At 64.4% G+C, this 13,500-nt stretch overlaps 1 protein-coding gene across 1 annotated transcript in view; it reads left to right on the top strand.

The window, feature by feature from the left end:
- Positions 1–12,231, top strand: part of SMG5 (SMG5 nonsense mediated mRNA decay factor) — a 24,042-nt gene extending 11,811 nt beyond the window's left edge. The window contains exons 12-22 of the mRNA XM_032845010.1: positions 321–905; positions 2,670–2,845; positions 3,897–3,972; positions 4,566–4,741; positions 5,559–5,717; positions 8,745–8,804; positions 9,282–9,441; positions 9,813–9,903; positions 10,571–10,645; positions 11,027–11,165; positions 11,275–12,231. Coding sequence (XP_032700901.1) covers positions 321–905; positions 2,670–2,845; positions 3,897–3,972; positions 4,566–4,741; positions 5,559–5,717; positions 8,745–8,804; positions 9,282–9,441; positions 9,813–9,903; positions 10,571–10,645; positions 11,027–11,165; positions 11,275–11,358 — 1,781 coding nt within the window. The 3' untranslated portion in view covers positions 11,359–12,231. The remainder of the gene's footprint in view (positions 1–320; positions 906–2,669; positions 2,846–3,896; positions 3,973–4,565; positions 4,742–5,558; positions 5,718–8,744; positions 8,805–9,281; positions 9,442–9,812; positions 9,904–10,570; positions 10,646–11,026; positions 11,166–11,274) is intronic.
- Positions 12,232–13,500: the final 1,269 nt, after the last annotated feature.

Below are 13,500 nucleotides of genomic sequence, written 5' to 3'. Positions count from 1 at the left end.
GGGGGGTGTCCAGAGCGATGCACAGGTGCAGGCGTCGGGGGTTGCTGGTCCAGAGCAACGGCACCGGTGCAGACGGGGGGAGGAGGGCGTTCCAGAGCGATGGCACAGGTGCAGGGGTGGGGCAGTTCCAGAGTGACGGCACAGGTGCGGGTTGGGGAGGGGGGCTTTCCAGAGTGATGGCACAGGTGCAGGCAGGTGCGTGCACATGGGCAGGCCAGGCTGGAGTGCAGTGACGGGAAGGGGAGCACATGGGGGGCTCGGGAGGTGGTGAATCGCTCCAGTTTGCCCCCAGGCCCCACCTGACTGTCCTCTTGGCACAGATGAGCCCTTGGAGAAGGAGGAGGTGCCAGGCCCCGAGCCCCCTCCCACAGCACCTCCAGCAGGTGAGGTCAGAAAGAGCCGGAAATTTTCCCGCCTCTCCTGCCTCCGCCGCCGCCGCCACCCACCCAAAGCAGGAGATGACAGTGACCTGAGCGAAGGCTTTGAATCGGATTCCAGCCACGACTCTGCCAGGGCCAGTGAGGGCTCGGACAGTGGCTCTGACAAGAGTCTTGAAGGTGGGGGAACGGCCTTTGATGCTGAGACAGACTCAGAAATGAACAGCCAAGAGTCCCGGTCAGACCTGGAAGACATGGAGGACGAGGAGGGGACACGGTCCCCGGCCCCAGAGCCTGCTCGGCCTAGGTCAGAGGCTCCCGAGTCTCTCAACGGCCCCCTGGGCCCCAGTGAGGCTAGCATTGCCAGCAACCTGCAAGCCATGTCCACCCAGATGTTCCAGACTAAGCGCTGCTTCCGACTGGCCCCCACCTTCAGCAACCTGCTCCTCCAGCCCCCCGCCGAAGCCCCCGCCGCGGCCAGCTGCAGGCCCTGCGTCAACGGAGATGCGGACAAGCCCTCGGAGCCAGGTATCTGGGCCTCTGTTCCCGCCACTCTGGTCCGTACTTCCCGCCACCCCCTGAGGGAGGCGGCTTGCCTGTCTGTGCGGGTGCCCCCCCCCCCCCCCCCCCCCCGGCGGCCCTCCCCCCCCCCTGCCGGTCCGTACTCCCCCCCCCCCCCGGGGGGGGGCGGCTTGCCTTGCGGGGGGGCCCCCCCCCCCCCCGCGCCCGTGTGCTCTCTCCGGCCCAGTCCGGCCCAGCAGCGTCGTCCTCAGAGTCCCCGCGGCTGCTTACAGTGTGCCCCTTCTCCCGCACGGCCACTGCCCCTGGCCCTCGTCCCGCCAGGGACCGCTCTCCCGGGGGTCTCCCCTGCACGGGGCGCCCGGCTGGCCTGTCGTCGGGTGCTTTGTTGAGCGTGCACAGCAGCCTCGTGCAGGACGAGTTCTCCTCCCCCTTCTGGGAGCTGCCCCTTGCCCCTAACCTGGCGCTTGGCTCCTTCTTACTTGCCCTCTGGTTTTCCCTCAAATCACGGGGTCTGGCATTCTTCCGAGGCTAGGGGAGAGTTCCTCCCTGCGGGTTCCTGTAACCTCTGCCCCGCCACAGCTTCCAGGCCTTTCCCAGTCAGGCGTCCTTGTCTGTTGGCTTGTCTGGGTCCCCAGCGAGACCGTGAGCCTCTTGGGGGCAGGGCAGCGTGGGTCTCGTCTGTCCTTGGATCGTCCGTTCCTCACACCGAGCCTGTACGAGGGTGGGACGCAGAGGGTGGGACGCCGGAAATGCTCGGAAGCCCGGGTTGGGGGCGGGGGGCTGCTCCACGCTCTGACCTGCCCGTGAAAGTGCTGGGGGGGGCGGGGTTGTCCTTTTTTTTTTTTTTTTTTTTTTAATTTAGTTTATTAGCGCACACCTGCGTGAGAGGGAGGAGCAGAGAGGGAGGAAGAGAATCCCAAGCAGACGGTGTGCTGAGTGTGGGGCCCTGCACAGAGCTCAGCCTCACAGACCCTGAGATCGTGACCTGAGCCGAGCCCAGGAGTCAGACACTTACCGGAGGGAGCCCCCAGGCGCTTCGGGCTGTCCTTGAATTCTGTCTGCCTTTTCTCCCTCCCCGACGGCTGCCTTCTGGTTGCCCGCTGTGCGTCGTAGCAGGGAGTAGGCCTTTTAGAAACACCGGTTGAGGAAATCGCTGTAGACCCCCTCACAAGTTAGCTTGAGACCGAAAGAACCGTATCTTGTTTTATTTGTTTATTTTTCAGTGGGCTCCATGGCCAGTGTGGAGCCCAGCACAGGGCTTGACCTCCTGACCCTGAGATTAAGACCTGAGCTGACATCAAGAGTCAGACTCTCAACCTACTGAGCCAGCCAGGGGCCCCAGGAAGAAACAGTTTTTGTTTTTCTTTTTAGGATTTTATTTGTCTGTTTGTCAGAGACAGAGTGAGTAAGCACAGGCAGGGCAAGTGGCAGGAAGAGGGAAAGGGAGACGCAGACTCCCCACTGAGCAGGGAGCCTGACTCGGGGCTCAACTCGGGGGCCCAGGGATCATGCCTGAGCTGGAAGCGGACCCTCCACTGACTGAGCCCCCCCAGGTGGCTCAGCAAGGGTGGAGGCACCAGTTTCTCAGTTTAAGAGCATCTGGCTGGTGGGCGTGGAAAGATGAGGCGGGGTGCGTGGTGAGTTCCCCATCTTCCCCATCTTCCACGTCAGCGCTCTGCCCCGGGGTGCGGGCAGGGCGGCCCCTGGCCTGGAGCTGAAGCCTGAGGCTGTGTGCCAGCTGCTCATCCCGGCTCCCCTTCCCCCACCCAGCCTCCGAGGAGGGCTCCACATCGGAGGGCAGCGAGTCCAGTGGGCGCTCCTGTCGGAGCGAGCGCAGCGTCCAGGAGAAGCTGCAAGTCCTGGCGGCTGAAGGCCTGCTTCCCGCCGTGAAGGTCTTCCTGGACTGGCTGCGAGCCAACCCTGATCTCATCGTCGTGTGTGCGCAGGTGCGGCTCTCTGCGGTGGCGGGGGAGCTCCGCTGAGGGCGGTGCTGGGGGGCCCCCCTGCTGGTTCCATCACCACAGACGTTAGGCACCTGCTTCGGGTGGGCCATTACGCTTTCTATAGGGACAGGGTTAGACATGACCTCTGCCCTCCAGGAGCCTATGGCTCGGGCCGGGACCCAGAGTGTGGACAGGGAAAGTGAGAGCTGCTTGTTGCACTTTGTGCCCTCGCGCCGGGCGTCACGCCAGTCGTCAGGACTGGGGTCAGTGAGGGCCGGCTTTAAGCCCTGACCCGGAGTCCAGAGGGAGGAGTGGTGCCTGGGAGACGGGCCCTGGGGGCTGCAGGACTGCCAGACAGGGTGGAGGCGCTGGGGCAGGGGAGCCGTGGAGGTAGTGGCGTCAGGCCCGGGCTGTGGAGGCGGGCGCTGGGGGGTGGGGGTGCGGTGGGGGCAGGGGTGCCTTCTCAGGGTCTGTCTCGAGCCTTGAGGGCCGCACAGTTTTTTCCAGTGTTGCTTTATCCCAGGGGCACATCTGCCGTGCTATGGAGGACCCCTCCCCTGCGGGTTGCCCTGGTCCTCAGAGAGTGAGTTTAGGCCAGGCACACCCTTGGGCGTGTGCTCATTTGTGCTGGTGGCAAGTTACTCACTCCCCTTTAGTCATCGGGAGGTGTGCTAAGGATGGGGGTGTGGGGTCACGTCCCCACACAGGTGTTCCAAGATGGGCACATGGAGGGCAGAACAGTGGGGAGAGGCCCCCTCTGGAGCTCAGGTTTCTCCCACTCCCAGAGCCCAGTGTCCTTCCTGTGGCCTCAAACCTTCTCCCCACGGTCTTGCTGCTGGTGACGAAGTTCAGCTAGGCCCGTGGGCCCCCTTCATTCCTCATGAGATCGGCTCCCTATTTTCCAGGTCTTCCAGGGATCCCCCATCCCCCGCCCCCGGCCTCTTTTGTTGATTTTTCTATCAGATCGCTCTAGGTCTGTGCCCATAGTCCCCAGACCCCCCCGGCGTCCTGCTTTTCTTGCCCATGCCCCACTGAAGGCTTCCCTTCTTCGCAGAGCTCTCAGAGTCTGTGGAATCGCCTGTCTGTGTTGCTGAACCTGTTGCCAGCTGCTGGCGAGCTCCGGGAGTCTGGTGAGTGAGTGCCCAGCACTGCCCCTGCTCTCCCTCTCCCTCGTGGCCCCACAAAGCCCAGCCCCCTCCCTGGTAACCCAGCCTGGGGGGAAGGAGGCTGATGGGGCTCTGTGTCCTGCCATCCTGGCACACAGCGGCCATTGTGGTCTCTGCGTCTCTGGTTTCCTCAACACTGCCCCACTGTGGGCAGGTGGCCTGGTTGGCCAGGCAGGGTGTTCCCCGGGGAAGGCCGTGGGGTGGACAGGAGCAGAGAGAGGCAGGCCTGGGAGCCAGCCCCGGTCACCGAGAGCCCTCCTGGGCCTCCAGAGCTCATCCCCTCTTGCCACCTTCAAGCTGCGTGTGTACTCCTGGTTCTCAGCTCTGGCCTCAGCTGAGAGGGTGCGCGTCCTCCTCGAGAGCCCTCCTCAGGCCCACCCTGGGCTCGGGGAGCCTTTCCCATCAGAGCACACTGCTCCTGTGCCTGCCCTGCTCCTCTAGCCCCACCAGTCCTGTGGGACAGCCCTGCGCGTCCATCTCCCTGCTCTCCAGGGGGAGGGGCCATGTCCCTCAGGGGGCTCCCACAGGGCAGGTGGTCTCACGCGGCTTCTCCCCAGGCCTGGCCCTGTGTTCCGAGGTCCAAGACTTTCTGGAAGGTTGTGAACTGCCTGACCTGCCCTCCAGCCTGCTGCTCCCAGAGGACACGGCCCTTCGTAACCTGCCGCCTCTCCGGGCGGCCCATCGTCGCTTTAACTTTGACGCAGATCGGCCCCTGCTTAGCGCCTTGGAGGAGGTGGGGATGGCGTTTCTGACACCAGCAGCTCGGTTATCCAGCCCTGCAGTAAAGCCGGTGGCACTCCCGACCCGACTGGCAGCGTCCTCAGGGCTGGGCTGGGCGTGCTTCCCTCGTGAGCCGCCGGGCTTGCCCTCCTTCCCGTGGGACGCGCATGGGTGTCCTTTCGCGGCCTGCCTCCGCCGTGTCCAGCTTTTGCAGAGTGTGGAATGGGGGCTGTTAGGGCTTAGGAGCTGTTCTCAGGCTCTTTTCCACTCTGGGGCCGGCATCCTGTGAGCTGGACAGGAAGCCATCAGAGCTGGAGGGGCAGCGCGGCCTGCCGGTCACCCGTGTGTCTGCATCCCTGCGCAGGGTGCCTGGGGACCGCCGGGTAAGCCGGGCAGACAGGCACCCAGCACCCTCGCCGGCACACAGGGGCCTTTTGGTTCCTCCTCTCCAGCTAGAGGGCCTGGGCTTCCGTCTGCTTCATGTTTTAGGGTTTTAGAGAGGATTCTTGTTTGAGGGGGAAGAACAGGCTGGAACTGTTGGTCTAGCTGTGTCCCCTCGTTTTTCCACTGGTGGAGGGAGGTGGCACGAGTGCCCAGGCGCCCCAACGCTCAGCCCGCTGTGCTGCCTTTTCGGTCTCCGCCTGCGGCCTGGTTAGCCAGTCCCGCCTGGAGTCTCCTTTCCTGGCAGCCCAAAGCTCTGGGTCTCGGGGCTCCCCTCTCCCACTCCACACACCACCGGCCTTTCCAGGGAGCCCCTGCCCCTGCTGTGGGGCCCGGGGGGCGGTGCCTGGGGGCCCTGCCGCGCCTGACCAGCTCCCACGTCCCCGCAGTCGGTCGTGCGCACCTGCTGCATCCGCAGCTTCGGGCACTTCGTGGCCCGCCTGCAAGGCAGCGTCCTGCAGTTCAGCGCGGAGGCCGGCATCTTCGTCAGCATCGCGCCGTCGGAGCGGGAGGGCGCGCTGCAGCAGGCGCAGGCGCAGTTCCGCATGGTGAGCCGCCGTCCGGGGGGGCGGGGCCTGCACGGAAGGGGCGGGGCGGGGGGCGGGGCGGGGGGCGGGCCTCCCACCCACCCCACCCCGTGGGCCTGCAGACAGGGAGGGAGCACCGGGAAGGAGCCGTACTCTCAGCAGAGGCAGCCTGGCCCTGCCCATGTCCCGACCGCCTGGGCGGGAGCCCGTCCCTGTCCCCTCCTGTCTGAGCTCCCTGCTAGGTTCCCCCACGGGTTCCCTGGCCCCAGGGGTGCTGGCCTCACGGGGTTGTTGTGACGCCAGAAGGAGCTTGCATCTCGGGCATGTGCCTGCGGGTGCCCCTGGCGCTTCCTCTCTTGGGGATAAGGACTGGGGTGGGGGGAATGGCTGGATCCTTCCCTACGGGACCCCCAGAAAGTAGGTGGCCGGGGTTAACCTCTTCTCCATTCAGAACCTGGTCCCCAGACGTTGACTGAGAGTCCGCTCCGTGCCAGGCCAGTCTGTTCTGTAGGCCCTGGGTTCGCGGCAGTGAGCGAGCAAGGTCGTTTGGTCTGGGGGGCCTGATGCTCCGGAGCACGGTCTGGGCTCTGCACTGGGGCCTGCACAGCTGAGCGCTGTCCCCCCGGGCTGGATGGCAGCCCGTTTTGGGGGGCAGCGGAGGATGTCTGGCACCGAAGCACGGCCCATGTGTCTCTGCAAACCTTGAGGTTCTTCGTCTCAGGCCCGTCCCCTCCTCCCAAGCTGCAGGCCTCCCCACCTCTCAGCACCCGCTTCGCGCGGACAGCGTGCGTGGCTGGGAAGGGGCACAGGCGCACCAGAAACTCCCTTCTTTGTGGTCTTAAAAGCAAGTTCGTTTTGTTGAAAAACCAACCTGTCGTGCTCTGTAGAGGAAAACACATAATTACAAAGACATTCGTGGGGAAATCACACAGCTTTAAAAATGTTAGTTTTTGCAGACATTTCCTTTAGCTTAAAGCTCCAAGACTCCCATCTCAGGGACAGGGAGCCGCTGAGAGCCCCTCGCGGTTGGTGCTGGACCCCAAGGTCCCGTCACCTGCCAGGGCTGCCCCTAGCACTGCTGAGTGGCCCATGTCCACCCTAAGGGTGCATCCCTCAGCAGCAGCGTGCCCTCCCGGTAGTGACACCTGCCAGCGCATACTGGGAGCTTTCTGTGTGCCGAGCCGACTTGGCCCAGGACAGCGTGTTCAGCCCTGGGCGCAGCTCAGTGATGGGGTGCTTACCCTCTCCTGCGCCCCATGACGGGACACAGAGCCACAGAAGAGGGATCGTCTGTGGCAAAGCCAGGGCTCTGGCATTGGGCAGACTGGTTCTTCTGAGCTGCTGCGGCCGCAGCATTTGCCTGGGTTAGGGACCCAGCTTGCCTGTGGTTCCTCAGATGTCCCCTGAGGACGGCCGAGGCCCACATCTCTGAGCCGCTGGCCTGATGATGCCAGAGGCCGAGGTTGGTGCAGCTCTCCTCTCCTCTTCCTGGACCCAGATGGAGGTCCCTTCCTCTACCCTCGGCAGAGCGGACCTCACAGTTCAACTCCAGCCTGAAAGGCTGCTCCCCGGGCTTGATTCCTGCAGTGCCAGCACTGCCCGTCCTCGCCAGTCTGCCGGCCGGGCCTGCTCTGTCCCTCCCTCTCTCTGTCCTGCACCCAGGTGTCTCCAAGGGGCCATTTTGTCATGTGGGCCTCTGGAGGGGGTTAGGCGCATCTCGCACTACCATCGTGTAATTGTCACAGCTGAGATGCTGGGATGGGTGCAGTACTGTTAACCCCAGACTTTCCTCAGATGTCACTGGATTCTCCACTGACGTCTGTTTTCTTTGTTGTTTTTCTAATGATTTTATTTGAGAGAGAGCAAGCAAGCAGGAAAGACAGAGACAACACAGGGGGAGCGGTGGGCAGAGGGAGAAGCAGGCTTCCCGCCGAGCAGGGAGCCTGATGCGGGCTCGATCCCGGGACCCTGAGATTATAACCTGAGCCGAAGGCAGCCACCCCTGGTGCCCCAGATGTCTGTTTTCTTTTCCAAGCTCTCACATTGTGTTGGGTTGTGTGTGTCCTTGATCGGCTCTGGGCTGTGGCGGTTTCTCAGTCTCCTTTCATGACCTTGACACTTCTGAGGAGTGTCTGTCAGTGGATTTGTAGCGCGCCCTCAGTCCGGCTCTGTCCGGACATACCGCGGCCACGCGTTCTCGCGGTTGATGCAGTTGCACAGGTTACTGCTGTAGGGCATCATTCTGAGGACGTTCCTTCCCCCGTCAAAGGGCCTTCGGTGCCGTGCCCCCCGCCCCCTATCCTTTGTCTCGTCTTTAGACCACATTAGGGAGATTGGGCTTCTTCCAGAAGACAAAGGGAACCGTCAGAGGACTCGGGGCCTCGGTGCCCAGCAGCTGGTGTCTGGGTGCTGGCGGGGAAGGTGGCTGGGCGCGGAGGCAGGGGCCGGGGAGGATGAGGTGGGAGGAACCAGCTTAGACGGGGGTCACACAGCAGAGGTGAGGGGCAACAGAAGCGTGTGAGTGGTTTTTCGGACGTGTGGTCAGCAGGACAAGAAGGCGATAACTTGGGGAGCAGAGAGAGGGACCAGTCACAGCCCAGCCTCCTGGCGTACACAGTGGCTGCTTTCCCAAGTCGGGGACCGCCAGAAGGGGAGCAGCAGGTTTGGAAGAAGTTGGCAAGTGGTTGGCGATAGAAGGCGTGGTGTGCGGGCACCGCACACACACAGGGGCAGAGCTGGCAGGCCACCATGCTGCTGGGCGCTGTGTGTGTGGACCCACGCGCAGCTGCTGCTCCCTGTCCCGGGTGCCTGGGCCGGCGAGCGCTGCGGCGCGGGTCCCAGAAGCGCTTCTCTGCCAGGGGAGTGGTCTGTCTCCTGAGCCTCCCTCTCCCACACTTAGTGGGGGCAAGAGAGCTGACCTCACACGATGCCTTCCTGTCTCCGACTCGGGAACTCCTCTCGGATAATCCGAGAGAGCTCTCGATCACTGGGGAAAGGACTGAGGCCCCAGCTCTTGGTCCCAAGCTTAGCGCGCGTTTCGCCTTGTAGGCGCAGGAGGAAGCCCGTCGGAACAGGCTGATGAGAGACATGGCCCAGCTGCGGCTTCAGGTAGGCGGTCGGGACCCAGCGGCGGCCGCTCTGCGTCTGCTCATTGGCCAGACCCCGCTGGCAGATGCTGCCCCCTGCCCTGCCCCCAGCGCCTGCTCTCTCCCCCACCTCCCCTCCCCACTGTTCGGTGTGGCGCTCACCCCTAGAGCTCTGCCCCGTCTCCCCCTTGCGCGCCGGCTTCCACCTGAAGCACGTCGCCTCCCAGACCACCTTCTCTGTGTCTCTCCTTGCTGGGCCTCGCTGGGCCTCGCTGGGCCCTCTGCCTTCTCTGTTCGCTTTTCCTTCTCTTTCTCTTCTCTTGACCTTTCCTCCCTCTGCCTCCTTTTCCTCCAAGGCCTTGGTACAAGGAGCCCCCCCGTCCCCCACCCCCGTCCCCTTGGCGGCAGGAGACGCCCCACGAGAGCCTCCTGGGCTCCGTCCCTCACGCCAGGGCTGCAGGGCCCGTGCAGCCGCACCTACTCTGCCCTCTCTCCCCAGCTTGAGGTCTCTCAGCTGGAAGGGAGCCTGCAGCAGCCCAAGGCCCAGTCAGCGATGTCTCCCTACCTTGTCCCTGACACCCAGGCCCTCTGCCACCACCTCCCGGTCATCCGCCAGCTGGCCACCAGCGGCCGCTTCATCGTCATCATCCCGAGGACCGGTGGGTGTACTGGGGGGGGGGACAGGGTGTGGTTAAGAGAGACTTGGGGCTTGCAGTCGAGAAGCGCTCAGGGAGGCCCCGTTGGCACACTGTGGCCTCGGCAGGTCCTGCCGTCTTTCTAAAGCTCGGTCACTTCATCTGTGGAATGTATGTGACAGTCTGTTAAATGCTGAGTCACAAGACGGTTGGGAGAATCGGGAGAGACCTAAGCGCATGCACTTGGTAGACCGCGAGCTCTGCTGATCGGAGAAGGTCCTATTTTGGAAGAGCCCTGGGAGCCACCGAGGAGCCCGGGTCCTGCTTCTACTGCAGCGGGCGCTGGGGGTTCCCTGCGAGCTCACCTGTTCCATCCCCCCCCCCCCGTCTGCCAGTGATCGATGGCCTAGACTTGCTGAAGAAGGAGCACCCAGGGGCCCGGGATGGGATCCGGTACCTGGAGGCAGAGTTTAAGAAAGGAAACAGGTGAGTGTGGGCCTGGCCAGGCGTCTCCGGAGCCCTGGTGCCTGTGGGTGAGAGACACTTGCAGTCCATGCGCACTGCGGCGGGGAGCTGGGGAGGGGACAGAGATAAAATTACACGTCAGGGTCTGAGCTGTGGATGGAGGGTGGGGGGACCTGTTGTCAGACAACCAAGCTGTTGTCTCTTTGTCTCTGGGGCAGACGTAAGATGAGCGTCATCGGGGAGCTGGGGCAGCACCCCCACCCCCGGCTCCCGGATGCTGTTGTAGAGTGGGTCCGTGGGCAGGGCTCCTGGGGTGGGAGTGCGGGGACTGCTGAGGCCCACTCAGGCCCTCCCTTCGGGGCTCCAGGCTGGGAGAGCCACGGGCGGTGGGTGCAGCAGAGGGACAAGCTGGCTTTTGCTCCCCGGCACCCCCACGGCATCTGCCCCTGCCCAGCCAGGAAGCCACACAAAGCCTGCTTGTTTGGACCCTGTCTCCAGAAGCCCTGACTTGAAAAGCATCTGCTGCGCCTCCCTTCCCAGCTCCTCCCCCGGGAGGAACCAAGGGGTCGATGTTATCAGGAGGAAAAGCGAGCTGGGCTCTGGGCATGGCCGGGAAGTTCCTTTGAACCAGGGAGGTGCTTTAGGGGAGGTGCCCTGCCTCCTCTGACCCCCCCCCCCCCTGCTGCAGGTACATTCGCTGCCAGAAAGAGGTGGGGAAGAGCTTCGAGCGGCACAAGTTGAAGCGGCAGGACGCAGATGCCTGGTAAACGCCGGCCCCGCCTCACTGCTCTCCCGCCTCTTGGGCTGGACGGTGCTGCAGCAGCTGGTGGGACCAGCCTGGGGCCATGCTTAACCCGCCAGGGCCTCCTGTGCGTGTCCCCTGGGAGGGAGAAGTGGCGCCAGGACCTCCTGTGCGTGTCCCCTGGGAGGGAGAAGTGGCCCCAGCCCCACAGCCCCTTGGTGTCCCTGCTTAGTGTCCCTTTACCCAGTCCCCCTGGGACACTCTCTAGAACCACTGTCCTTCTCTGCCTGGTTTCTCCTGCGCGCGCTCCTGCTGCCCTCCCAGTCCCCAGCTTCTGGGGATGCTGGTACGTGGGCTGCCCTCACGCTGTGGCTTGGCCTGCCTCCTCTTCCTCCCTACCAGGACCCTGTATAAGATCCTGGACAGCTGCAAACAACTGACTCTGGCCCAGGGAGCGGGTGAGGAGGACCCCAGCGGCATGGTGACCATTGTCACAGGCCTTCCACTGGACAACCCCAGTGTGCTCTCAGGCCCTATGCAGGTCGGTCCACAAGGTAGCAGGATGGGGGTGAGCAGGGAGGAGGTGCCCGGGCCGACTCCCTCCTCAGACCACTCCATGCACGTGCTTGTTTGCTACCACCATCCCTTAGGCAGCCCTGCAGGCCGCTGCGCACGCCAGTGTGGACATCAAGAATGTTCTGGACTTCTACAAGCAGTGGAAGGAGATTGGTTGAGACGGACCCCCACGCCCTACAGTGGGGCTGCGTCCAGATCTCTCCTGCCCTCCCTGGCAGCCAGGACCACCACCTGTAGTCACCCCAGCACACGCAGACGCACGCACGCACGCAGGAAGGAAGCCCAGCAGCGCAGGCCGCAGGGAGGGCCCGGGAGCCGCAGGGAGGGCCCGGAGCCGGCTGAGAGGGCGGTCTCCCTGTCGCCAAGATGACGTCAGGAAAGTGAGGGAAGTGCTGGGAGCAGGAGAGGCCTGGGGGCCCCCAGCCAGCCCTCTGCCTTAGCCCACCGCTGTCCCCGGGGCAGGGGCAGGCGTGGGCGTCTGCGCTCCATTGGAGTGCTTCGTGGACCTCTGAGGGGAAGGGACAGCAGAAGGGCCCCTCTTCTCACGCAGGATGCAGGGTGATTGGCGCCTGGAGTCTGCACCCTCCGGCGCTGGGGGAGAATTGGGTACCACCAGACATGTGGGTAGTTCTCTGCGGACCCTTCCTCTCCTGGAGGACCGCCCGTCCTCTCCCTGTGTGCAGGCAAGGCAGCTCTGGAGCCTTGGGGACTCTTCCAGAAGAGGGGCCTGGAGCTGCCGGCACCAAGAGCAGGGCCAGGGCTCGCCCCCTCCTGCTGCGGGGACCGCACACCCAGCCGCCCCACTTCTGCTTCTGCTCTGCCTTTGCCTGGCTTCCAGGGCCCCGAGCAGGTCACTCTGTCTGTTGGCAGTCTGGCCCGCAGGCCAGGCAGGGTCCCTGGGGCCCCCAGCCCCACAGTGGTGGTGCCTGCTTGGGGGCAGAGTGCGATGCCGGGAAGAGGAGAGGGGAGCGGTGGGAGGCCCGGGAGAGGCCTGTGTGGAGGTAGGCCGCAGGAGGGAGAGGCCCATAGAGCTGCCCGGCCAGGGGCTGCCGGCCCGGTGGGGCCGAGCGTGGGGTTCACTTGCGCGCAGCAAGGGGCGAGGTGAATGTGGGAGCCAGGATCCGCAATCGCTCAGGGCAGCGGGCTTTGCAGCGGGCACAGGCTGTCCGGAAGGCTCTGGCCAGGAATGCCTTGGCCCCTTGCCCTGGGGCTGGCCAGGAGCTCGGCCAGGGGTGGGGGGTGCCGGGGGTCTTGGCTCTGCGCCCCCCCACCCCAGCGCTAGCCTAGCTTCCCGGGCTGTTCTCAGAGGAAAGCAGGCTTTTTGCCTCCTTCCTCTAAGACAGCACGTCTGGGACGACCTGGGGGCAGCGGGGTCACCCCCCCTCCCAGTCCCTGGCAAAGACTGAGACTAAAGCGTCACTTAATAAAGACCCCTCGAAGCCCAACTCCGTCTCCTGGTGCCATTGTGTCCGGTTATATTGGGATATTGGCACTTTGTTCCTGAAGCGGCATTTGCAGAAAGTTTCTTCGAGGTGAACCCCTCAAAGCAAGAACCCAGCAACCCCAGGGATGGTTTTGTGGAAGACTCAAGTTCGGTGGCCCCGTGAGCGGCTGGCGGCTTTGCAGGGGTGCTGGCCAGAGCTCCAGCAAGGACAGCAGCTCCGCCAGGGTGGGCGATGCGTGGCCTCCAGCTGGGTCCCGTGAGCGGGGCTGAAGCTCTTCTGCGGGGGCGAGGGGCGTGCGTGGGGGCCTGGAGACCAGCCTCTGGGGCCTCAGCCCTTGGCCCCCCGCAAGGACTGGCGCGTCTGGTGTGTCTGGGGATAAACCCGCATGGCAGTTCCCTTGTGGTTCAGCCCCATTTCCTGGAGGCGTTCGCTCTGGACTCTGCCCAGCACCGCAGCTCAGCTGTGCTTTCTGAGGTCACAAGTCAGGATTTGGGTTCCCGAGCCCAGGCGCCCCCCTGCCCCCACCGCCCTGCTCATGGCCGAACCTGGACCCCTGGCGCGCCCCCTGGTCTGAGGAGGGCGCCATGTCGCCCTGGCCAGGTCCAGGCTGGCTCTAGCCTGGTGTGGCCAATCTGATGTCCGTGGGCTTGGGTCAAGCTGGAGGGGCTGGCTGTGTGCAGGAGGCCGAGTGAGCTGCCTGCTAATGGGCTGGTCCACCCTGCGCTGCTCCCTGGGGGCTGGACAAGGCTGGGATTGTTCCCCGGCTCCCCTTGTCTCACTCCCCGCCCAGGCCTGGCCCGCCTGCCTGCCGCTCTCTCCCTCCTGTCAGCTTGGCTGGCAGGAGCCTGGGACGCT

The sequence above is a fragment of the Lontra canadensis genome, unplaced genomic scaffold (genome assembly GCF_010015895.1).
Source record: "Lontra canadensis isolate GAN:19392208 unplaced genomic scaffold, GSC_riverotter_1.0 scaffold160, whole genome shotgun sequence".
NCBI classification, from domain to species: domain Eukaryota; kingdom Metazoa; phylum Chordata; class Mammalia; order Carnivora; family Mustelidae; genus Lontra; species Lontra canadensis.
This window is presented reverse-complemented; position numbering and strand designations above follow the sequence as displayed.